Genomic DNA, 25,662 nt, shown 5'->3' on the forward strand with positions numbered 1-25,662 from the left:
TTTACTTTCTTAATAAACTTGCTCTCACTTTACTCTATGGATTCACCTCGAATTCTTTCTTGCATGAGCTCCAAGAACCCTCTCTTGGAGTCTGGATTGGGACCCCATTCAAGTAACATCTTTCTGGTGAACTCTGATGGGACAAAACCCCCTGACCCAAAGGAAATAGACAGCTGCACTGACTGGCAGACTTAGGAGTCAGGAAAACTTTTCTTTTGGGCTATTGACAGCTTTTAACAATTCAGTAAAGTATACTTCGTGAAAAAAATTCAGAGCATGTTTGTTTCTCTCTACCTAATTTCTCTAGAATGTGGAAATTACCTGTGAATATTCTTAACTTATAGCAATATAGTTATTTGCGTAAGTACAATAAGGATCTGTTTTCTTTTGCAACCAGACACAATTCGAGAAACTGGTTATTTTACCAAGGCTTTGACTGGAATGGTGTTCTTTTCTTTAAGGAATCAAACTTGACTTATAGAGCCAATAAAAACCCCTTGGGAAAACTAGCCTCATAACTTGTCTACACAGTCCCTGTGCAGGGTTTCTGACCTGTGGTAAATAAAGAACGTCATTTTCTGACACGCCCAGGAGCCCCAAATTATCTTGGGACCTCAAGAGGAGAGTATTTCACCCAACTCACGGGTATTTGTTGCCACCAACCCCTGGATGGACTCAGCTTTTAAAAGGTCTTATCTGAGATTCCTTCTATGGAAGAGAGCTCCATCAAAGCTATTTATTTTTAAATTTTGTATTTATTTATTTATTTATTTATTTATTGAGATGGAGTTTCGCTCTTGTTGCCGAGGCTGGAGTGCAGGGACGGGGGTCAATCTTGGCTCACTGCAACCTCCACCACTTGGGTTCAAGCGATTCTCTTGCCTCAGCCTCCCGAGTAGCTTGGATTACAGGCACCCACCACCACACCTGGCTAATTATATATACATATATATATTTAGTAGAGATGGAGTTTCAACATGTTGGCCTGGCTGGTCTTGAACTCCTGACCTCAGGTGATCCGCCTGCCTCAGCCTCCCAAAGTGCTGAGATTACAGGTGTGAGCCACTATGCCAGGCCCATCAAAGTCAATTTTAAAAGAGCTTATGTGAGACTGGGCATGGTGGCTCATGCCTGCAGTCCCAGCACTTTGGGAGGCCGAGGCAGGAGGATTGCTTGAGGCCAGGAGTTCGAGATCAGCCTGGGCAACATTGGGAGACTGACTCTATTAAAAAACAAAATATAAATAAAAATATAAAGAGCGTATGTGAAAAATAATTATTCTTGCTGCACTTTATACAAATGATCAGGCCAAGTATGATAAAACAAATCAGTCTTACCACGATTTGTCTTTAGTAAAAGTGGGAGACTGGAGAGAGAAAAAACATTATGGTGCAAAAACTATGGTACCCCTGTTATTAGATTCTAGTTTCATTAGTTGTTTTCAAGTTTTTTTCTGCAATTTAGACTCACTTTTCTTATTCCTGTGAACTAATCAGTGATCTCTGACTGCTATTTAGAAGAGACAAGAGGGATAGGTAATGTAAAAATCTGGATCAATATTCTAGTTCTGGGCACATACTGAAATCAGATAATGACCCCATATCTGCCTGGTTCTAACAGTTGCCCAGTTCAAGGAAAGCCTTCTTATTTAGTTTACTTGGGATAATTTTACCTATTTTGCTTTACTGTTGTGGAATACATTGGTGTTGTACTCTTGGTGTAGGAGTGCAGGATAAGCTTACTCAATGTTTTCTTAAACTGAACACTTATTAATCTTCCAGATACCGCCTTTTGTCAGAACTCAGAGTTGTGTATGACCCTCACCACACTGACGCTTTCTGACTGAGTTCCTCTCTGCCCTGAATTCAAAAGACTCTCATAATTAGGCGGTAATATCATCACCCATATTCAGCCTGAAGAAGTTACAGAGGATGGATCTTCATCCCTCTACCACCTTTAGGAATAAAGGTTCTCAGATAAAAGAGAGGAGGGAAATGTCAGAGGTGTTTGAACCAGAGCAACTCCATCTTGAATAGGGTCTGGGTAAAATAGGGCTGAGACCTACTGGGCTACATTCCCAGGAGGTAAGGCATTCTTAGTCACAGGATGAGACAGTATGTCAGCACAAGATATAAGTCATACAGACCTTGCTGATAAAACGGGTTGCAGTAAAGAAGCCAGCCCAAACCCACCAAAGCCAAGATGGTAATGAGAGTGACCTCTGGTCATCCTCACTGCTCATTATATGCATTAGCATGCTAAAAGACACCCCCACCGGCACCATGACAGTTTACAGATGCCATGGCAACGTGTGGAAGTTACCCTCTATGGCTGAAAAAAGGGAGGAGCCCTCAGTTCCAAGAATTGCCCACTTTTTTCCTGAAAAACTTATGAATAATCCACCCCTTGTTTAGCAAATAATCAAGAAATAACCATAAAAATGGGCAACCGGCCGGACACCATGGCTCAGCCTGTAATCCCAGCACTTTGGGAGGCCAAAGGTCAGGAGATTGAGACCATCCTGGCTAACACAGTGAAACCCCGTCTCTACTAAAAATACAAAAAATTTGCCGGGCGGGGTGGCAAGCACCTGTAGTCCAGCGACTTGGGAGAATGGGGCAGGAGAATGGTGTGAACCAGGGAGGCAGAGCTTTCAGTGAGCCGAGATCACGCCACTGCAATCCAGCCTGGGCGACAGAGTGAGACTCAGTCTCAAAAAAAAAAAAAAAAAAAAAAAAAAAAAGGACAACCAGCAGCAGCCATTCTTTTATTTCTTTACTTTCTTAATAAACTTGCTCTCACTTTACTCTAAAAAATAAAAATAAAAGGAAAAGACAGTTAATTCTCAGCTTTTTATTCATGTGTTGTTCTATAAAATTAAACCATATATGTGTACCTGGATTTTCTTGGCTTATTCAAGGATGTAGGAGAAATTATATCTTAAATGGACGTCCTGGTCACTGGCTCATTCTTTCTCAAACATTCACTGAACATCTGCTCTTTGGAAGGCCCTATGTTAGTGGAGATACTGGAATAAGTCAGACCCACCCCTACCCGAAGGGTGGTAGAATCTAGGAGCTATAGTCATAAAATTAAGTTGGTGAGATGTCCTCTAAGACCTAGAGGAAAAGTAAGAGAGGGCAGAATGTGTGGTGCCCTGGTGAGAGTGGTGGAGTGTAAATGCCCTGAGCGAGGGCCTTTCAGGCTTTGGGAAACTGCAGTTCCTTCTGAGGACGCTGATTCTAATGAAGCTGGGTGGGCCCAGGGCCAGATTCTCAAACAGTGAGAGAAAAGCCTGGAATGGAAAACTGCTCTGGGCAGTTCATTATGGTCGGTGAATGAACATAGACGAGTTTCCACCTGGGGCAGGAGTGGAAGGCATCCTGTGCTCTTATGCCAGCGCGGTTGAATACAGCCCGAGAGCTAGGTGATGGATATTCATCATCTGCAAGGGTTTCCTGGGAGGTAAGGGTGCATCTCTCAGGAAGGGAGGCCCAGAAGCCACTGACAAGGTACTCTTCTTCTGCCTTAGTGGGAGAGCCGGAGCTGACTCTATTCAAATGGCATTCTAATTAGGTTGTCTCAAGTGTCATTTGGCCATTCCTAAGCATGGGCTAGATTTTGGGTGGTGATTATATGAATGAAAATAGTGGTTGAGATGGAAAAGCAGCTGAGAGCGAGGAAAAGAGTTGGTCCTGGACTCAAAGTCAGGAAACATTGAGCTGCATCCAGCTGAAGAAGACTCCTCCGCACACAAATTAAATAATAGATCATCTAGGAGGGAAATTCTACTGTGTTTTGTCTATGAAGCAACACTTTGGGCTGAGTTGGTATTCCCTGTACTATTGTGCTAGGTACTCTGAGGTTTCCTAGATAACAATAACAACAGCAACAACAAAATTTCCAGAGGAAACTGCGGTAGGATCTGAGTTCCAAATACTAACACAAATAACTGCCAAACATTAATGATCTAATACACGCCAGGCCCTGAGCCAAGTGCTTTACTTTCATTGCACACACTCCGACAGTCGTATAAGACTTTATCAAACCTGCTTCACAGATGAAGAACCTGATGCTCATGCAGCTTGATAATTTCCCCATAATTACATGGCTAATAAGCAACAGGGTTGGGACTGTATCCCTGCTAGATTAGGGTGGGCTCCAATCCAATACGACTGGTGTCCTTACAAGAAGAGGACATTAGGACACAGACACACACAGAGGAAAGACCATGTGAAGACACAGGAAGAGAATGGCCATCTACAAGTCAAGGAGAGAGGCCTCAGGACAACTCAACTCTGCCCACACCTTGAGATTGAACTTGTAGCCTCTGGGACTCGGAAAACACATTTCTGATGCTTAAGCTCCCCCAGTCTGTGGTACCTTGTTATGACAGCCAAAGCAAACAAATACACATGGTCTGAATTCATCTGAGTGTATGTCATTCCTTCTCGTCCCAAACTGAAGCTGACTTTTGTCTTGCTATTTACTTCTCAGGAATCCATGTCTCTCAGGCAACCAAATGAAGGACCCTGTGGTCAAGCTACAAAAAGTACACCTAAAGAAGTGCTATGGACTGAAATGTGTTCCCCTCCAAAAAAAAAAAAAAGTATATATATATATATATGTTGAAGCTCTGAGTCCCAGTGTGATGGCCTGGAGATGGGGCCTTTGGGAGGTAATTAGGGTTAGATGAGGTCCTGAGAGCGTAGGCCCTCACGATTGGATTAATGTCTGTATTAGATCATTCTTGCACTGCCATAAAGAAATACCTGAGACTGGGTAATTTATTTTTAAAAAATAGGTTTAATTGGCTTGTGGTTTGCAGGATGTACAGGAACCATGGAAGTATCTGCTTCTCGAGAGGCCTTAGGGAGCTTTTACTTATGGCAATAGGCAAAGAAGGAGCAGGCACTTCACTTGGTGAAAGCAGGAGCAAGAGAGACGGGGGGCATTGCCACACACTATTATATGACCATATGTCGTGAGAAATCACTCACTATCATGAGCACAGTACCAAGGTGATGGCACTAAACTATTAATGAGAAATCTGTCCCCATGATCCAGTCACCTCCCAGCAGGCCCCACCTCCAACACTGCAGATTACAATTCGGCATGAGATTTGGTGGGGATACTGATCCACACCGTATCTTGCTTATAGGAAGAAATGCTTGCACTTTTCTCCCTTTCTCTCTTTGCCATGTGAAGACTCACAGAGAAGGTAGGCATCTATAAGCCAGGAAGAGAACCCTCACCAGACACCCACCATACTGGCATTCTGAGTTTTGGCTTCCCAGCCTCCAGAACTCGGAGAAAATAAACGTCTGTTATGTAAGACCCTCAGTCTATAGCATTTTCTTACAGCAGCATGAAATAACTAAGACAAGAAGGAAGATGACGAGGAGAACCAACAGAATTCAGGGATTGTCTGTGGTTCCGTGAGAGCCAACTCTGTCCAGGTGCCAGCGTTTCAGTGCATTCCCAGCAATTTCCCGAATTATAGCACCCTTCCACAATGGTCTTGCCCCATATATGCCTGCCTGTCCAATTCTGGAATCTAGCTTGCTGCTAAGCTCTTCATGGTTGCATCCTTTAAAGGCTGTGCCCTACTTTCAGTGGAACAGCCAAGAGTCACCTGCCCTTCTCCTGACATAGAACAGTTCTACTTTCTGCAGAAGTCCCTGACTGTCCCTGTTCCTCACACTGGGGCCCCTCTAATAGCAAAAATACATTTGACTTTGAATAGCGACCTTTAGACATCTGATCATCCTGCTGCATGTCTTCAATGCATTCTTAAAATGTTTTCCAAATGAGCTGGCGAGTAGCGTCTGATTTTGGCTTGTAACGTATCAGTTCCTGGGATACAACCCTGTAGTGAGAAAGTGTTTGAAACCATCCTATATTTACAGTAGGACTTTAACAAGCTGTCTCATTGGAAACTGGCCACAGAGCACATACACAGATGGTCAAAAGCCAAGGCCTCTTGTATTAGCTCAGGCTGCCATAACAAAGTTCCATAACAAAGTACCACTGGGTGGCTTAAAGAATAGATCGATGTTTCTCACATTTCTGGAGGCTAGGAAGTTTGAGATCAAGATACTAGCAGGTTTGATGCCTGGCGAGGGTCTCTTCCTGGCTTGTAGACAACTACCTTCTCTGTGTGTCTGCAAATGGCAGAAAGAGAGAATGCAAGTAAGCTCTCTGATGTCTCTTATAAGAACAGTAATCCCAGCATGAAGGTCCCACCTTAATGACATAATCTAACTCTAATTACTTTCAAATACCTCATCTACAGATACATCACATTGAGTCTTGGGATTTCAACATATGAATTTTGGTGGGAGCAGGGACACAGTTCAGTTCATAACATCTCCTTCATAAGTGACAGATGAGGAAGGACTTTCTAAATCACTGTGGGGCAAATATCCAATGAAGCTGAATTCCTAAAACCCTAACGTTTTCCTAGGAGATAAAAAGTGGTGCCTTGGTAGGCATGTTAGCTGATTAAAAATGAAAAAAATCAAAACATTAAAAAATGAAAAAGAAAACTTTCTTGGCACTACTTCAGGTCCGCAGATCGGCCCCACAGGAAAGACACAGCTTTCTATATGTCTAATGGCATCTGAACAGATGTTCAGGTAACAGGAGGGTAGCAGAGACCCACAGGTTAAGGCTTCAACCATGAATTAAAAGAATGAGAAATTCTCAGCCCACTAAGGTTTCAGATATTATTGCAAATGATAGTGCAGAAAAGTGTTAGTAAGTGAAGATAGTTAGTATATCTAACTATACTAGTAAGTGAAGAAGTTACTATATCACACGAAGGGCTGAGGTTTACAGGATCCTTAGAAAACTACATGTGATCCTGTATTTGAAAGCATCTGTCATACGGTACACACTTAAAAAAGGTTGGAGAACTTAAAGAAAATCTGGCTTTCTCAGAAACTCCTCCCAGCAATGAAGAGGGCTTTTGTCATAGCAAATGATAACAGTTCCTTTTTGCTGAGCACTTACTATGTAACAGTTTATGGGAGAGACTATAGTGCTCATCCACATCTCATCTTCCTCTCCTTCCTGGATACATGGGAACAGTACAGTCCACTTGTAGTTAGGAAGGGTCATGTGACAACCCCTTACCACTGAAACATGAGTAGAAGCATTGTTTGTCACATCCAGACATCTGAGAACCAGTGTGCCATTTCCATGCTTTCTCCCTCCATCTGACAATAAACATGGCAGCCTCATGTTGAGATGGTGGAATCCCAAGGTGGAAGTTGCTGCCTGGATACCTGGGTCACAGGAGAGTGGAGAGGCCCTGTCAAACCACATCAGGACTCATGTGCACATAAAATAAACTTGTGTTTTGTCAAGTCACTCAAATTCCATGGTTTGCCTATTGCATCAGCTAACAGTTACTTCAGTTACTTTAACTGACAAGTACACAGCTACTATTTTTGCTGTTAGGCTTATTTAGATATTTTAATTAAAAAGAAAATAGTGCCTATATTCTTGTTGCAAAAAAAAAAAAAATCTAAAATACAGAGAATTCACAATTCTTCTCTGTATAAAGTTCCTCCACAATTCAGCCTGCACCTCAGAGGTCGCCACAATTAGCAATCTGCTGTGTACTATTTTATTTTATTTTATATTTCATTTTTCTGCTTTAGTTTGATTTTGAATGCATTTATTTCACAAATCTGTTCACTAAGTGTTATAAAAATGCTTGTATCACCTTTTGTCTTTGTATAAATTAATTCAACAATAATTTCAGTCAAAATTAGTAGTCACAAGAATTTTTCCCCTTTATACAGGGTGCATATCCAGGGGGCCTTCAAAAAGCTCATGAAAAAAAATTGAATTAAAAGATAAAAATAAAAAATATGAACTAATTTCTGATCATAAACTATACCAAGTTCAAGACATTCTGTAAGTGATGATACCAGATATTTAGTCCATTCCTAAAGAACTGAGAGTCCTGGGAATTTAACCATATCAATGCAGTCCTTTCACATTGTTAACTGAAGACAACTGAGTGTCCTTTGAAAACTTCTCAAGATTTGGACTGTGGGCTTTTGCGTTAATGCTGAAATGAGTTAAGACTTTGGGGGACTGTTGGGAAGGCAGGAGTGGTTTTGAAAGGTGAAGATGTGAAATTTGGGAGGAACCACAGGTGGAATGATATTGTTTGGCTCTGTGTCCCCACACAAATCTCATCTTGTAACTCCCAATATTCCCACATGTTGTGGGAGGGACCCAGTGGGAGATAATTGAATCCTGGGGTTGGGTCTTTCCCATACTGTTCTGGTGATAGTGAATAAGTCTCAAAAGATCTGATGGTTTTAAATACAGGAGTTTCCCTGCACAAGCTCTCTCTCTCTTTGTCTGCCGCCATCCATGTAAGATGTGACTTGCGCCTCCTTGCCTTCCGCCATGATTGTGAGGCCTACCCAGTCACGTGGAACTTCAAGTCCAATAAACATCCTTCCTTTGTAACATTCCCAGTCTCAGGCATGCTTTATCAGCTGTGTGAGAAGCAATAAATACAGAGGGGTTCCCTACTTCATTTCAAGGTTTATAAAGTAACAATAATCAGTATAGTGTGGAATTGTCATAAGATTAGAAACACACAAAAGAAGAGAATAAAGTCCAGGAATGGATCCACATGTATATGCATATACATAAAAGCCAAGTATTGATAAAGATACAAATGAAGATTAGAGGAGAGAAATGATAGTGTATTCAACTGGCTCGAGATCAATTGGATATCCATATGCAAACCTGAATTTCAATCCATAATTGCTTTCTATCTATCTGTCTGTCTATCTATCTACCTACCTACCTATCTATCTATGTGAAAAGGGAGAGAAAGAACGAAAGATAAAGATATCATAAAGAATTATCTCATGCGATTATGAGGTCCGGTATATCCCAAATCAGTGAGGCAGGCCAGCACGCTAGAAACTCACACAACATTTTAATGTTAGTCTTGTGGTAGAATTCTTTTCCAGGAAACCTTGGTCTTTTCTCCTAACACCCTCAACTAACTGGATGAGGCCCATCCACATTATGGAGGTTAAACTGATTTACTTAAAATCAACTGATTGTAAACGTTAATCACAACTACAAAATACCTTCACAACAATATCCAAACTACTGTTTGACCACACAGCTGAGCACTATAGCCTAGACAAGTTGACGCATAATACTAATCATTGCACATATCTTACACCATACAAAAATGTAACTCAAAATGTACCACAGACTTTAAATATCAAATTTACACTTTTTTTTCTAGGACAAAACAAAAAAAAAATTGTGTTACCTGAGGTTAAGTGTTAGTCAGCTCAGGCTGCCATAACAAAATGCCACAGACTGAGTAGCTGAAACAATAGAAATTTATTTATTTTTTCCACAGTTTTAAAGTATGGAAGTCCCAGATCAAGAAGTGGTGGGGTTAGTTTCTGGTGATGGCCTTATTCCTGGCTTGTAGATGGCCCTTTCTCAATATGTCCGTTCTTGGCCTTTCCTCTGTGCATGTGCAGAGAGAAAGAGAAACAGAGAGAGAGAGAGAGCTAGTGCAGGCACAAAAGTAATTTCTTCTCTCTCTTCTAACTTCTTAGTAACCACACTAATCCTATGGGATCCACGCCCCACTCTTATGACCTCTTTTAACATTAATTACTTCCTTAGAGGCCTCATCTCCAAATATAGACACCCTGGGACTGAGGGCTTCACAATATGAATTTAGTGGAGGACATAAGCATTAGCAAAGAATGGACATGTAGATTAATAAAACAGAATAGAGCTCAGAAATAGACCCGCACACATATAGTCAGATGATTCACAACAAAGGCAATAATGGTGAAAGTACAGTTTTTCCAACAAAAGGTGCCTGAAAAATTAGACATCTATACACAAATTATAATAACCTAGACACATCCTTACATATTCCACGAAAATTAACTCAAAATACATCATACACGTAATGCAAAATGCAAAAACTATACAACCCTCTATAAGAAAACATAGGAGAAAATTCACATAACTTTGAGTTCAGTGGTGAGTTTTTAAATTCAACACCAAAAGCACGATCAATGAAAGAAAAATTTGCCAAGTTGACTTTATTAAAATAAACATCATGTGCTCTTCAAAAGACAATGTTAAGAAAATGAAAGCAGAAGCCACAGACTAGCAGAAAACATCTGTGGTACACATATGTGGTAAAGAACTTGTCTCTACGACATACACAAATTCTTAAAGTGCAATGATAGAAAAAAATGAAAATAGTCAAAGATCTGAACACACGCTACACAAAAGAAGATACACACATGGCAAATAAGCATAATAAAAGTACTGAGCATCCTTTCTCATTAGATAATTGTGTACTAAAATGAGATACCACTACACACCTATTAGAATGTCCAAAATCCATAAAAAAGCAAAACAAAGAAAACAAAACCAAGACCAATTGCCAGTGAAGGTGTGGAGCAACAGAAACTCTCATTCATTGCTGGTCGAAACGCAACACGATACAGTCATTTTGGAAGATAATTTGGCGTTTTCTTAAAAAGCTGAACATAGACTTAGCATAAGATTCAGCAGTCATAATCAATTTACCCAATTGATTTGAAAAATTAGTCTACATAAAAAGTTGTATATGAATGTATACAAAAGCTCATTTCATAATCACCAAAAATAGAAGCATCCAAAATGTATTTTGTTTGGTGGATATATATATATATATATATACACACAACCAGACAATGATACTACTACTCCTCAATGAAAAGGAATAAGTTACAAGCCACACAAAGTTATACATGACTCTTCAGTTCATTATGTTAGGTGAAAGAAACCAGTCTAAAAAGGCTACATAGTATAAGATTCTATTCATATGACATTCTGGAAAAGGCAAAATTATAAAGACGAAAAACCTGTCAGTGGTAGCCAAGGGGTTGTCTGACAAGCACAAGGGATTTATCAGGGCAGTCAAACTAGTATGGTAATACTGTAATGGCGGATGCATGCTTGCTTTCATCTGAGTATTTGTGTTCCCACAAAATTCATGTGCTGAAATACCAAGGTGATGGTAGTAGGTAGAAGGTGGGATATTTGGAGAATGACTCGATCATTAGAGCAGAGTCCTCATGAATGGGATTAATGTTTTTATAAAATACACCCCACAGAGATCCCTTGCCCCTTCTTCCATGTGAGGACATAGGGAAAAGGCTGCTGTCTATGAACTAGGGAGCAGGTCTCCACCAGACATGAAATCTGCCAGCACCTTGATCTTGGACTTCCCAACCTCCAGAATGTGAGAAATAAAGTTGTGTTGTTTATAAGCCACCCAGTCGACACTATTTCTGTTATGGAAGCCCAAATGGACTAAGACAATGGCACGAGGCATTTGTCAAAACCTATAGATCTTTAAAGCACAAAGAGTGAAGCTTAATGTACAAGAATTTTAAAAGTAACTTAAGAAGTTGGAGAACCATGGGACAGAATGTAGAATGTTCCACACACACACAAACCTACCTAGCTGTATTACAGATGTATGAAACCACCACAGTGAAGCAAGTAGGGGAAAGTTACCATATTTGGGTACTCCATCAAAGAAATATATTTTTTATAAAGTATAAGTCCGCCAGATAAGCGTGTAAAATAGTTGAACATTTGATAATCATTTATATAATTTTTCAGTTATGTAAACTATTGGGATTTTGTTTAATAGAATGTCCTTATCTTTTAAACATGCATATAGAATTATTTAGAGATGAAATGGCATAATGCCTTAGATTTGCTCCATGTTATTCCACAAGCTGATATGCAGGTAGGCGAGTGTCTAACTGGAACCAGATTTGCTGTGTATTTCAAGTTGTTCATGCTGGGTATCAAGTATACTCGGTTCATTATATTAATTTCTATTACTCTGTATGTGTGAAGGTTTTCCCTAATACAATGTTTTTTATCATAAATATGCCATTAAAAGTGAAATCCTAAATGAAACTGACCACTTTGTAGAAATAAAATCAATCAGTAACCAAACTGATCCAAAAAGAAAACATCATTTAAACTATAAAAACTGAAACTGTACAACATTCAAAGCTGAAGCTACCCTTAAACATTCCAGGTTAGGCAGTTTTGGAGGCCAATTCTACCAAATGATCAGGGAAAACTAACCAACATGTTATCTCATCTCTTCTAGAACACACAAAATATTGACAATTGTTCTATTCATTCTCCCAGACTAGCGCTCCTGGATTCAAAAACCAGACGAGGACCACATCCCACCCCTTATGGGAAAAAAAAACCACATTAAGTAAGCTCCCTTACATAACAGTATATATCCTACGTAAATTACTAGCATATTAAATGAGTAAACAGGCTCTGCCCAAGGAAATACCATATGGTTTAACATTAGGAAAAAAAACCTCTTTCATTGTAATTCCTTACATACAAAATGGAGGAGAAAAAAATTTGATCATGTCAACGGGTACAGAAAAAGTTTTTTAAAGAAATTTAATATGAGTTCATCATAACAAAAAAAAAGTATTTAACCTATATTCAAAGAGAACTTCCATTTCCTAAAATCAACAGCAAACATACTTAAATGTGAAACGTTCGAAGAATTATCAATCAAGTCAGGAACGAGAAGTAGATGTAGACTATTATCTCTACGTTTGAAATCAGGATTGAGACACAAAGAGCTATAAGTATCAAAATGAGTAACTGGTATGAATATTGGAAAAACACGTAATGTTTAGTGATAATACCATTGTTGAACTTGAAAATTCAAAGGAAAAGGTGTGTGGAAAATTCAAGTGCATCGGCCTTCAGAATGAGATGCACAACAGATTACTATTGCAAAATCAAAATCTTCATCTCACAAAAGCAATAACTAATTACAATTAATAGACAATTTGCCACTTGCAATAGCAACAAAATCCAAGAATTACCTGAAAAGAAGTCTAATGAAAATGTATAAGTCTTTATAGAGACAACTATCAAAGTATACGGACATATTCAGGTAAAAAGAGACTGGAATACATAGAGGAATATAACATACTCATTAATGGGGAACACAACAGTGTAAAAATGTAAACTCAGCTTAAATTATTTACAATTTAGTGCCTTACCTGTAGCCGCCAACATTACAACAAATTTGGGCTGCTGTGTTTTGCTTCCCAAATCAAACCTGGAAAATTACAGAATGGAAACAGAAAGTTAAAAAACAGTATCAGCAACAAAATCTACGTAACAAAACAGAGAAAGCCCACGGTGAGACTGAAGACTGTGTTGAGCTGGTACTTGTGTTTGACACTTGCAGTGTCGGTTGGAGGGGGTTAGCAGTAGGGATGTTGGGGAAGTTTGTAGCCTGCCTAGACGGCAGATGACAGAATGGGTGGAATAAGTTTTTAAATTTCCACTTCACTTCATTGCACAGTCTGAGGCAGCCCTGAAAGCACGATGCCAAGAGCCCCGGGAAACAGCAGGACACCAGGAAAATTGGGTTGGTTAAGGCAGTATGGCTCCAGAGTTCTGCTAACAACAACCTGAAACCAACACTGTGGGAGAGGAATTACGTTTTAAAAAAAATTATTTCAACAGAACACAAAGACTGAAATAGAATAGGATATCAGAGTGAATTATGCATACTAAGGGTAGGTGTTAGTTCATAGAAATAAATAAATATATATATGTGTATATATATATATTGCTACCTACATATATACTTGTAAGATATGTAAACCCTATTTCTTTGATTCAGAGAATAAATCATTTGGTACCAAAAGTTTGCCAAGTGTAGCTCTGGCTGGGGAGGAGCCCCCGTGGGAAGGTGTGCGTCTTCTCCCAGAGGTCACTACAACCGCGGGGGCTGCCGCCCTGCAGGGAGCACCTGACCTGGGACCCGCAGCCATTCTTTACAAGGGGTGCAGCTGTGCAAATGCTCAGAGGTGACAGAAACAGAGCATCTCCTGCCCATCACTTCATCCAACAGCCAGGGGTGAGGAAGAGGACCCTACTGAGTGAGGACTGAGGGTCCTCCCCCGCCCCCCCCCACACACACATAGAGGGACCACAGAATCCAGCTCAGCCCCTCTTGTCAGCCCTGGTAAACACAGGCAATGATGTCACCCCGAACACAGCCCTTCCCCCAATGCCACTTCGGGGAGACTCAGAGACTTGGTCTGAGTGGAGCAGAAACCATTGGCAGATGATGGCGGTCCTGACTCAGCCAGGCATCAACTTCAGGCCCCTGAGGGATGGCCGAAGCCTCCTCCCACCCCCAACTCCCCTGATCCCACTATGACATACAGCCTCAGGATCCCCATCCCAATCTCTACCCCTTCCCCCATCACCATCTTCGTGCTCACCCCCATCCCCATCCAGATCCCCATCCAGGCCGAATCCAGTTCCACCCCTGCTGTGAACCCAGGGAAGTACTGTTGCCCGGATGTGACATCAGTGACTGCGCATTGGCGGTTAGACAGCCGCGAGATTCTCGCCCTGAGCAACGGCCTGATGTCGGCGGAGGGAAGCACGCCCAGGCTTGGTGAGGAGGCAAGGTGAGACGCTGAGGGAGGACTGGGGCACGCCTTACCCCAGATAGAGGGCCCCAAATAATCCAGCGCTGCCTCTGCTGCCAGGCCTGGAACACTCGCAAGGGAAGACGTCCTGAAGGCGGGGTCGCCACCACCTCACCCCGCCAACCCCCACTGCTTTAACCACAGAGAACTCTGGGGACAGAGCTTAATGTGGCCAGGGCAGGGCTGGTTAGAAGAGGTCAGGACCCAGGCTGTTCCAGGAATCAAGGTCAGGACCCCAAGAGGCGACTGAGAGCAACCTAACCACCACCCCCACCGCCATTCCCATCCCCCAACACCAACCCCACCCCTATTCCCCACTTCCAATTTCCATCCCCACCTCCACCCCCATCCTGGCAGAATCCAGGCTTTGCGCCTGGTATCAACTCACAGAAGCTCCGGGAATGGCGGCCAGGCACGTGAATCCTGAGGTTCACATCTACGGCTAAGGGAGGGAAGGGGTTCGGTATTGTCAGTATGACCTTTGGGAAGCAGCAAAAGGGCCCAGGCCCTCCTGAAAGACAGTGGAGTCCTGAGGGGACCCAGCATGCCAGGACAAGAGGCCCTCTGTACCACTGTCTCAAACTGAGGCACCTTTTCATTAGGCCACGGGAATCCTAGGCATGCAGAGCCACTTCAGCAGGGGGTTGGGGCCCAGCCCTGTGAGGAGTCAAGGGGAGGAAGAAGAGGGAGGACTGAGGGGACCTTGGAGTCCAGATCAGTGGAAACCTTGGACTAGGGGATGCTGGGCACAGTGACCGAATGTGCCCCATGCTCATTGCGCCTTCAGAGTGACAGAGGGTTGAGGGCTGTGGCCTGAAGAGTGGGACTTCAGGTCAGCAGAGGGAGGAATCCCAGGATCTGCAGGACCCAAGGTGTACCTCCATGGGGCCCCCATCTGGTTGACAGATGCAGTGGTACTAGGCTCTGCCAAGCATCCAGGTGGGGAGCCTGAGGGAGGACTGAGGGTACCCCTGGGCCTGGGACAGAATGTGGACTGTGGGCCCCAAAAAATCTACCCTGCCCCTGCTGTTACCTCAGAGAACCCGGGCAGGGCTGTCAGCCGAGGTCCCTCCGTTATCCTAGGATCATTGATGTCAGGGAAGGGGAGGCCTTGGTCTGAGGGGACTGCACTCAGGTAAGTAGAGGGAGGCTCTCAGACCCTGCCACGAGTGGAGGTGAGGACCAAGCAGTCTCCTCACCCAGGGCACATGGACTTCAATAAATTTGGACATCTCTCGTTGTCCTTCCTGGGAGGATCTGGGAATGTATGACCAGATGTGGGTCCCCTCATGTTTATCTCTACCATATCAGGGATGTGAGTTCTTGACATGAGGGATTCTCAGGCCAGCAAAAGGGAGGGATCAGGCCCTATAAGGAGAAAGGTGGGGGCCCTGAGTGAGCACAGAGGGTACCTTTCACCCCAGTAGAGTGGGGACCTCACAGAGTCTCGTCAACCCTCCTGACAGTTCTGGGAATCCATGGCTGGGTTTACTGTCTGCACATTGAGGGCCCGTGGATTCTTCTCCCAGAAATCGGGAGCTCCAGGAAGAAAGCAGTGAGGACATGTCTGAGGCAGTATCCTCAGGTCACAGAGTAGAGGGAGCTGAGATAGAGCCAACAGTGAAGGTTTGACTTGAATTCACACCAAGGGCCACACCAGCCCCAGAACACGTGGGACTCCAGAACGTCTGGCCTCACCCTCAATACTTTGAGTCCTGCAGCCTCAGCATGTGCTGGCCAGCTGTAACCTGAGGTGCTCTCTGACTTCCTCCTTCAGGTTCTGAGGGGACAGGCTGACGAGGACCAGAGGCCCCTGGAGGAGCACGGAAGGAGAAGATCTGTAAGTAAGCCTTTGTTGGAGCTTCCAAGGTTAGTTCAGTTCTTGGCTCAGGGCTCTCACACATTTCCTCTCTCCCCAGGCCTGTGGGTTTCCATTGCCCAGCTCCTGCCCACATTCCCGCCTGCTGCCCTGACCAGAGTCAGCATGCCTCTTGAGCAGAGGAGTCAACACTACAAGCCTGAAGAAGGCCTTGAGGCCCGAGGAGAGGCCCTGGGCTTGGTGGGTGCACAGGCTCCTGCTACTGAGGAGCAGGAGACTGCCTCCTCCTCTTCTACTGTAGTGGAAGTCACCCGGGGGGAGGTGCTTGCTGCTGAGTCACCGGGTCCTCCCCAGAGTCCTCAGGGAGCCTCCACCCTCCCCACTACCAACAACTACACACTCTGGAGCCAATCTGATGAGGACTCCAGCAGCCAAGAAGAGGAGGGGCCAAGCACCTTTCCTGACCTGGAGTCCGGCTTCCAGGCAGCACTCAGTAGGAAGGTGGCTGAGTTGGTTCATTTTCTGCTCCTCAAGTATCGAGCCAGGGAGCCAGTCACAAAGGCGGAAATGCTGGAGAGTGTCATGAGAAATTGCCAGTACTTCTTTCCTGTGATCTTCAGCAAAGCATCTGATTCCTTGCAGCTGGTCTTTGGCATCGAACTGATGGAAGTGGACCCAGTCGGCCACTTGTACATCTTTGTCACCTGCCTGGGCCTCTCCTACGATGGCCTCCTGGGCGACAATCAGATGATGCCCAAGACAGGCCTCCTGATAATCGTCCTGGCCATAATCGCAAAAGAAGGCGACTGCGCCCCTGAGGAGAAAATCTGGGAGGAGCTGAGTGTGTTGGAGGTGTTTGAGGGGAGGGAGCACAGTATCTTCGCGGATCCCAGGAAGCTGCTCACCCAAGATTTCGTGCAGGAAAACTACCTGGAGTACCGGCAGGTGCCTGGCGGTGATCCTGCATGCTACGAGTTCCTGTGGGGTCCAAGGGCCCTCCTTGAAACCAGCTATGTGAAAGTCCTGTACCATATGCTAAAGATCAGTGGAGGACCTCACTTTTCCTACCCACCCCTCCATGAATGGGCTTTGAGAGAGGGGGAAGAGTGAGTCCGAGCACACGTTGCAGCCAGGGCCAGTGGGAGGGGTCTGGGCCAGTGCGCCTTCCAGGGCCCCATCCGTTAGTTTCCACTGCCTTGTGTGACATGAGGCCCATTCTTCACTCTTTGAAGAGAGCAGTCAGCATTCTCAGTAGTGGGCTTCTGTTCTATTGGATGACTTGGAGATTTATCGTTGTTTCCTGTTGGAATTGTTCAAATGTTCCTTTTAACGGATGGTTGAATGAACTTCAGCATCCACGTTTGTGAATGACAGTAGTCACACATAGTGCTGTTTATATAGTTTAGGAGTAAGAGTCTTGTTTTTTATTCAGATTGGGAAATCCATTCCATTTTGTGAATTGTGACATAACAGCAGCAGTGGAAAAAGTATTTGCTTAAAATTGTGAGCGAATTAGCAATAACATACAAGAGATAAAGAACTCAAGACATTAAAAGATAGTTAATTCTTGCCTTATACCTCAGTCTATTCTGTAAAATCAAACAAATATGCATACATGGATTTCCTTGGCTTCTTTGAGAATGCAAGAGAAATTAAATCTGAATAAATAATTTGTCCTGTTCACTGGGTCATTTCTTTTCCATTCACTCAGCATCTGCTCTGTGGAAGGCCCTGGGTTAATAGTGGGGATGGTAAGGTAAGCCACACTCACGTCTACCCATAGGGTTGTAGAATCTAGGAGCTGCAGTCATATAATTAAGGTGGCAAGAAGTCCTGTAAGATGTAGGGGAAATGTAAGAGAGGGGTGAGGGTGTGGGGCTCCAGGTGAGAGTGGTGGAGTGTAAATGCCCTGAGCTGGGGCATCTTTGGCTTTGATAAACTGCAGTTCCTTCTGAAGGAGCTGACTCTAATGAAGCTGGGTGGGTCCAGGGCCAGATTCTCAGAGAGTGAGAGAAAAGCCTGGAATGGAAAGCAACTCTGAGTGGTTTATTTCGGATCAGGGATGAAGAGAGAGGAGTCTCCACCTGGGGCAGGAATGGAAGGTGTCCTGTGCTTTTGTCCCACTGCTATTGAACACAACCCAAGATCTAGGTGATGGACACCCATCATCTGCATGGGTTTCCTGAGCAATAAGGCTGAATTTCCCGGGAAGGGTGGCCCAGAAGCCACTGGCCAGGTGCTTTTCTGCCAGGCAGGGAGAACCAGAGCTGACTCCACTAAAAAGGCATTCTGACTAGCTAATCTCAAGTGCGAATTGACTAACTGTAAGCACGGGCTAGATTTTGGATGGTAACAAAATACATGAAAATAGTGGATTGGGTGGAAGGCAGCTGGGAGAGAGGGAAGGAGTTGGTCTTTGACTCAGATTCTAGAAGTTTTGAGAAGAAGGATATATTAACACGTACATTGGGTTAAAGTGAAAGGGTGAACATAGTTTAACATCTAAAATATTTCTAAAATTGTATTACAAAAATGCTGTACCAATTCAAATTCTCATAAAAATCACAATCGATTTAAAATTCTGAAATGTGGACAGGACATTTCTTCTCTGCTTTGAGAAGGATTTGGTCAGACTGAAGAGGAGCCAGGTAATGAGAGCAGACAGGAGACCCTCAGCCCGTGAGGGAGGATCCCGGGAGGATCCAGGGGAGAGCCGTTGCTGGCGTCCATGAGAGAGACCACATGAGAAACCAAGTCCACAGAACCCCAGGCAGGCTGGCACTCCGAGCTCTAAATCCAGAGTTCAGGACGGTGGAGTCGGGCCTGAGGGAGAGAAGGGGGAAGGAGGAGGGAGGACAGGACAATGAATAGGAATAGGCTTGGGAAATCCCAGCACCATCGTCACCAGCTGGAGGGGGCCCTGTGATCTGAGTGGGCGGGCCTGTTGGCTGAATGCACCAGGGCTGTGCTGGTCAACCTTCCTGCCCTCAGAATCCCCTTCCCTCTCTCAGGAAGAGCTTGGCTGACTCTCTGCATCATTCTGGGCCAGCTGCCTCTCTTGAACACTCCAGTGGTCCTTTGCACCTTCACCAGCGTCCCAGATGTGGGAGCTGTCTTCATGCCTGCTCGGGGCTGGTGTTTTATCCCCTGGGGACCCTCCACAGAGTCTGGGCTATGTGAGTGGGTTGCTGACTGATGACCAAATGCCAAGACAGGTCAGGAATGCTGATGAGCAGTTGAAAGGGACAGTGGGGCTGCATGGAGGAGAAATGGGAGGAAGAGTGCCCTGGGACTAGTCAGCTCAGACTCTGCAGATGAAGGATTGGCTGTGGACGTGCCTTGAAAATGATCCAGGTGGTGACCGTGTCTCAGATAGCCATCTGTGGCTTCTGAATTCTTGGCACAGGAGGGGACAGGTGTCCTAGGGCAGTGATCGCTGGCCTATGTTGCCAGCAGATACAGTCTGGGGTAGAGGGCTGGACCAAGGTGTGTACGCGAGCAAGTTGTATGGGAAGGCAGTGGAGGTGGCAGCTTTCCTTGTTAAGCTGATGGGGATGTGTGGCGTCCAATACAGGAAGCATCCTGTTGGCAGCATCCTCACTTCCATGACAGTGTTTGGTCCAGGGGAGAAGACGTCTGCAGTGACCCTCTCCGTGGTAGTTTCCACGGGATTTGTGAACTCAAATGAGCACAGGTGAAGGAACTGTGGGTTTTGTCATGTAGGCAGGAGGCCCAGGACGGGCAGACTCCATAATTTGAATCAAAGTATTCCCATGCCTGATAACTTCATTCATCCCATGCACTTACGCATTCCTACAGAAAACTTTCATTGAATATATGCTGAGGAAACACCAAGTCAACAAAACACAAGAAAGCAGCAGTGCCCTTAACTCAGTCTCTGGGGGGCGTGAGGGAGATGGTGAGGTGGAAAGACATGTAAGAGTTTTAGGAAGTGAGGGACTGTGAACTGATGGAGACAGTCTCTGTTGACCTGACTTCTGAGGTTAGTGATGTTGTTCCGTTAGTTGAGAGGGAGGGAGAAGGGTGAGTTGGTGGTGATTTGATGAAGAAGAGTGTGGAGGATGAGCTCCATGCACAGCATTTTAAAGCTCAGTCAAGGATTTTTTGGACATGGATGTTTTATGAAAATTATAAATAGTGTTTCTAACACCCACAAGTAGTGATGTACATATTGACATGTCACATGCCTTTCCCACGTAATAAGATGAATGCAACGTCTTCCCCCAACTGTACCTACCACTGACATCACTTTTGTAAATATCCCCTAGAATTCTAAAGTGGGTGGGTGCCATAGTTAACTAAACTTTTCTTTTCCTGATAAACACATATACATTCTTTCCCGTTTGTTGCTATGATTAATAGAACTGAAATAAGCATACGTTTTTGGACACATATGCATACTTTCCAATAAGAAAGATATATTAACATGGGCATTGGGTTAATGTAGAAATGGTGTGAATAGTTTAACTCTTTAGAAATACTGTCAAAATGTATTCCAAAAATACTGTACCAATGAATTTTCTCACAAATGAATAGACGTGAATATCCTACACTCACAGAAAGATTTTGTGTTATCAATCTTCTAATTGTTGGTGAAAATTATGAATAAAATTTGGTGAAGAAATATTGCCTCGCTGTTATTTTAAATTGTGTCTTTCCTTTCTCTAATTCGGTTAAGTACACACTAACTTAATCCCTTAGCCATATGAAGCTGGATTTATACAGTGACGTGCTGAGTAACATTTCTCTAGGCATGATTTAAAATTCTGAAATGGAGACACGACATTTCTCAAATCCTTTGAGAAGGATTTGATCAGAATGAACAGGAGCCAGGGAAAGAGAGCAGACAGGACACCCTCGGCCCATGAGGGTAATAGGGAGGATCCAGCGGTGTTATGGTTTGGTTGTGTCCCCACCCAAATCTCATCTTGAATTGTAGCTCCCATAATCTCCAGGTGTCATGGGAGGGACAAGGTGGGAGGTAAATGAATCACAGGGGTAAGTTTCCCCCATGCTGTTCCCGCCATAGTGAATAAGTCTTAGGAAATCTGATGTTTTCACAAAGGGCAATTCCCCTGCACATGCTCTCTTGCCTGCTGCCATGTGAGACATATCTTTGCTCCTTTGCCTTCTGCCATGATTGTGAGGCCTCCCCAGCCATGTAGAACTGTCAGTCCATTAAAGTTCTTTTTTTTTTATTATAAATTACCCAGTCTCAGGTATTTCTTTACAGCAGTATGAAAATGAACGAATACAAGGGGAGAGCAAAGGCCAGAGTCCATGAGAGAGACCATATATGAAACGAAGTCCACAGAGTCCCAGGCAGGCTGTCATTCAGAGCTCTGAATCCAGAGTTCAGTCCGGTGGGGGCAGGAACCTGAGGGACAGAAGGGGTAAGGGAAGATGGAGGGCAGGACAATGAACAGGAATAGGCTTCGAAAATTCTAGTATCATAATCACCAGCTGGAGGGGTCCGTGTGATCTGAATGGACAGGCCTGTTGACTGAATGCACCAGCGGTGTGCTGAACACCCAACCCTCCCTCAGAATCCCCTCCCCTCTCTCACGAAGAGTATGGCTGGCTCCCTGCATCATTCTGGGTGAGTTCCCTCTCGACCACTCCAGTGGTTGTGTGCACTTTTGCCAGTGTCCCAGGGCAGGGAGTTGTCTTCATGCCTGCTGCGGGCTGCTGTTTTATCCCCTGTGGACCCTCCATAGAGCCTGGACTGAGCAACAGCCAAGACAGGCCAGGAATATTTATGAGGAGTGTAAGGTGGCAGCATGGCTGCATGGAGAGGAAGTTGGAGGAAGAGTGCCCTGGGACTAGTCAGCTCCAACTCTGCAGATGAAGGACTGACTGTGGACATGCAATGAAAAAGATGCAGGTGGTGACTATGTCTCCGATGGACTCGTGAGACTTCTGATCTCTTGGCACACGAGGAAACAGGTGTCCTGGGGCTCTGATCACTGGTCTATGTTGCCACCAGACAGTGTCTACTGTAGTGGGCTGGCCCATGCTGTGTACGTAAGCGGGTTGGATGGCAAGGCAGTGGAGTTGGCACCCTTCCTTGTGGAACTGATGGGGATGTGGGGGGTCCAATAGAGGAAGCATCATGCACCATCCTGTTGGGAGCATCCTCACCTCCATGACAGTGTTTGGGCCTAGGGAGAAGGCATCTGCAGTGACCCGCTCTGTGGTAGTTGCCACGGAATTTCTGAACCCAAAGGAGCACAGGTGAAGGAACTGTGGGTTTCTTCATGCAGGCAGGAGGCCCGGGATAGGCAGACTCCATAATTTGAATAAAAGAATTCCCATGCCTGGTAATTTCATTCATTCCATGCACTTATTAATTCCTACAGAAACTTTTATTGAATATATGCTGAGGAAACACCAAGTCAACAAAACAAAAGAAAGTGGCAAGTCCCTTAATTCAGTCTGTAGGGAGTGTGGGGGAGATGCAGAGGTGGTGTGAATCGCCCACCTGAGCCAGGGAGGCCAGGAAGGCAGAGCCAGACTTGGGGACTGGCAGTGTGCAAGAAAGGGAGCGATAGCCTGTGTCCCGGCCAGAAAGCTCTCCTTCTGACACTGTCGATCTGGTTTTCCTCCTGGATGCTGCCTGTGTGTGAAAGCAACTGCTGCTCTCTGTGCCTACCTGCCTTTGTTAATAGGGAAAATGCTCATGGTTGGTGGATGCTCACTTCTGCTCACCTTGGATCACTTCTACTGAAGGGGTGGCTTGACAGCAAGAAGACAGGAAGAAACTTTTGGGGATGATGAATATATTTTGCACCTTCACTGTGGTTGTGGTTTCATGGGACTAAATATTTGTCAAAACTGTTTGATTTGTTTCTCAGTATTTAGGAGAAAAAGGAAGCAGAAAACCAGGAAGTATACAGATGACCTGAAAAGCACCATTAACTACTCTGACCAAATAAAAGAGTAAGAAAAGCACTGCATTCAAGATTGGCAGAATAAACAATCCTCTCAAGTGTGCATGAAATATTTCCCAAGATAGATGGTACTCTGGGCCATCAAACAAAGCTTACAAATTGAAAAGAATAGAAATAATAGAAAGCCTCTTCTTAGACCATAATATAATTAAACTCAAAACCAAACACCAAGATATCTGAAAAATGCCCAAACATTGGAAATTTTAAAATATGCTCCCAAATAACCTATGGGTCAAAAAGGGAGTCTCAGGAGAATTCTACAAATGCATTAAGTTGAATGAAAATAAAAATATACATACAAAAAGTGGGATTCAGCTAGAGTGTTTCTTTGAGGGAAATATATAGCATATTTTAAATGTTTATATTAGAAAATAAAATCTAAAATCAATAACCAAAACTATCACCCTAGGAAACTAAAGAAAGAAGAGCAAGTTGAATTGAAAGAAATTGTAGAGGATCCCCCCTCCCTTCCTTCCCACATTCCCACCTCTTCCCCCTTACTCCCTACCCCCACCATTTGAGACACACAGACACACACATCATTTTACAACATGTTCATTTTATTTCCATCACCATGGGGCATACCCTGTGGGGTGTAAAATGTACTCTACACCCTGTTGGCTACTTATTTGGGGTTAGACCTCTGGAGACTTTACAGATAGACTTGAGGTCTCTGGCCTTGCCCAGGAATTACTGGTTGCCCAAGGAGTTGCTGGAGACGGTGGAAGTCTCCATGTCCTTGTGGTCCTGCTGTGGCTCATTTTGATTGAGTTCCTCATTTGGCTGGTCAGAGTGGCTGGATAGTGTTGGCCCACTCCATTCCTCAGGGTTTTTTGAAATGGTGGTCTTTCAGGGAGAGACTTTTGTTCCTGGAACTTCCTTGGCGGGTCCCTTTTCCCTTCCGCGTTGTCTTGGGAACCTGGAAGGACAACAGGGAGATCAAAGAAGGGCACTGGTTTGGGGAAGAGGATGGAGGAGGGGGGAGAACAGAGGCTTCATAGAGAAATGATACAGACTGGGGTGGGCGTTTTGCCAGGGGAGCACAGGAGTCAGAGCTTGGGTGGGCCGTTCACTTTGATAGGGCTTCTGGGCCGGGGTTGAGAGGATGCTTTCCCCTTCCTCGCCTCTTTGGTGTTGGCGGGTGGTTTTTGGACAATGGGCTGGAGGCTCGTGGTTTCCTGGACATCTTCACCACACCAGCATCTCTCAACAATCTACTCCAGTCCACCTGGTCTCCCCATGCCTCCTCCAGGACAGCGAAGGCAGGCCAGCAGGCTAGAAACTCACACAGCATTTTTATGTTAGTCTTGTGGTAGAATTCCTTTTCCCGGAAAGCTTGATATTTTCTCTTAACACCTTCAACTAATTGGATGAGGCCCATCCACATTATGGAAGTTATACTGCTTTACTTAAAGTCAACTGATTGTAAATGTTGATCACATCTACAAAATACCTTCACAGCAACATGTAGACTGCTGATTGACCACACAGCTGAGCACTATAGCCTAGACAGGTTGACACATAATTCTAGCCATTGCATATATCTTGCACCATACAAAAATATAACTCAAAGTGAACCACAGACTTTAAATGCCAAGATTACATTTTTTTTTTCTAGGACAAAACAAAAAAAAATATTGTGTTACCTGAGGTTATGTCTTAGCTCAGGCTGCCATAACATAATGCCATAGACTGAGTAGCTGAAACAATAGAAATTTTTTTTTTTTCACACTTTTGAAGTTTGGAAGTCCCAGATCATAGACTGGCAGGGTTGGCTTCTGGTGATGGCATTATTCCTGGCTTGTAGATGGCCCTTTATCAGTATGTCCGTTCTTGGCCTTTCCTCTGTGCATGTGCAGAGAGAGAGAGAGAGAGAGAGAGAGAGAGAGAGAGAAGTCATGCAGGCACAAAAGTACTTTCTTCTGTCTCTTCTCCCTTCTTATAACCACACCAACTCTATGGGATCAAGGCCCCACCCTTATGACCTTTTTTAATATCAGTTTCTTCCTTAGAAGTGTCATCTCCAAATACAGACACCCTGGGGCTGAAGGCTTCAAAACATGAATTTGGTGGAGGACATAGCATTAGCAAAGAATAGACACGTAGATTAATAAAACAGAATAAAGCTTAGAAACAGACCTGCACACATACAGTCAGGTGATTCACAACAAAGGCAATAATGGTGAACGTACAGGTTTTCCAATAAAAGATGCCTGAACAATTAGACATCTATACACAAATTATAATAACCTGGACATATCCTTACATATTCCACGAAAATTTG

General features: G+C 44.1%; 2 protein-coding genes across 3 annotated transcripts; one reads left to right on the forward strand and one right to left on the reverse strand.

Annotated features, from left to right (window-relative positions):
• Positions 1-16,301: 16,301 nt before the first annotated feature.
• Positions 16,302-18,088, forward strand: LOC711544 (melanoma-associated antigen 3). The gene is made up of 2 exons (XM_028842061.2): positions 16,302-16,428; positions 16,508-18,088. Exon 2 carries the CDS (start codon positions 16,573-16,575, stop codon positions 17,515-17,517), a length of 945 nt encoding a protein of 314 aa, XP_028697894.2. The 5' UTR covers positions 16,302-16,428; positions 16,508-16,572; the 3' UTR covers positions 17,518-18,088.
• Positions 18,089-23,920: 5,832 nt separating this feature from the next.
• Positions 23,921-25,214, reverse strand: LOC106992305 (chondrosarcoma-associated gene 2/3 protein). 2 transcript variants are annotated; one of them, XM_077988794.1, is made up of 2 exons: positions 24,503-25,214; positions 23,921-24,297 (listed from the first exon to the last, which is right to left on the reverse strand). In XM_077988794.1, the coding sequence occupies exons 1-2, from the start codon at positions 24,763-24,765 to the stop codon at positions 24,228-24,230; spliced, it is 333 nt and encodes a 110-aa protein (XP_077844920.1). In that variant the 5' UTR covers positions 24,766-25,214; the 3' UTR covers positions 23,921-24,227. The 2 variants fall into 2 exon arrangements, with proteins under 2 accessions (XP_077844920.1, XP_014983918.1); XM_015128432.3 differs by having other exon boundaries at positions 24,452-25,214.
• Positions 25,215-25,662: the final 448 nt, after the last annotated feature.

Source organism: Macaca mulatta, chromosome X (assembly GCF_049350105.2).
Source record: "Macaca mulatta isolate MMU2019108-1 chromosome X, T2T-MMU8v2.0, whole genome shotgun sequence".
Classification (NCBI taxonomy): domain Eukaryota; kingdom Metazoa; phylum Chordata; class Mammalia; order Primates; family Cercopithecidae; genus Macaca; species Macaca mulatta.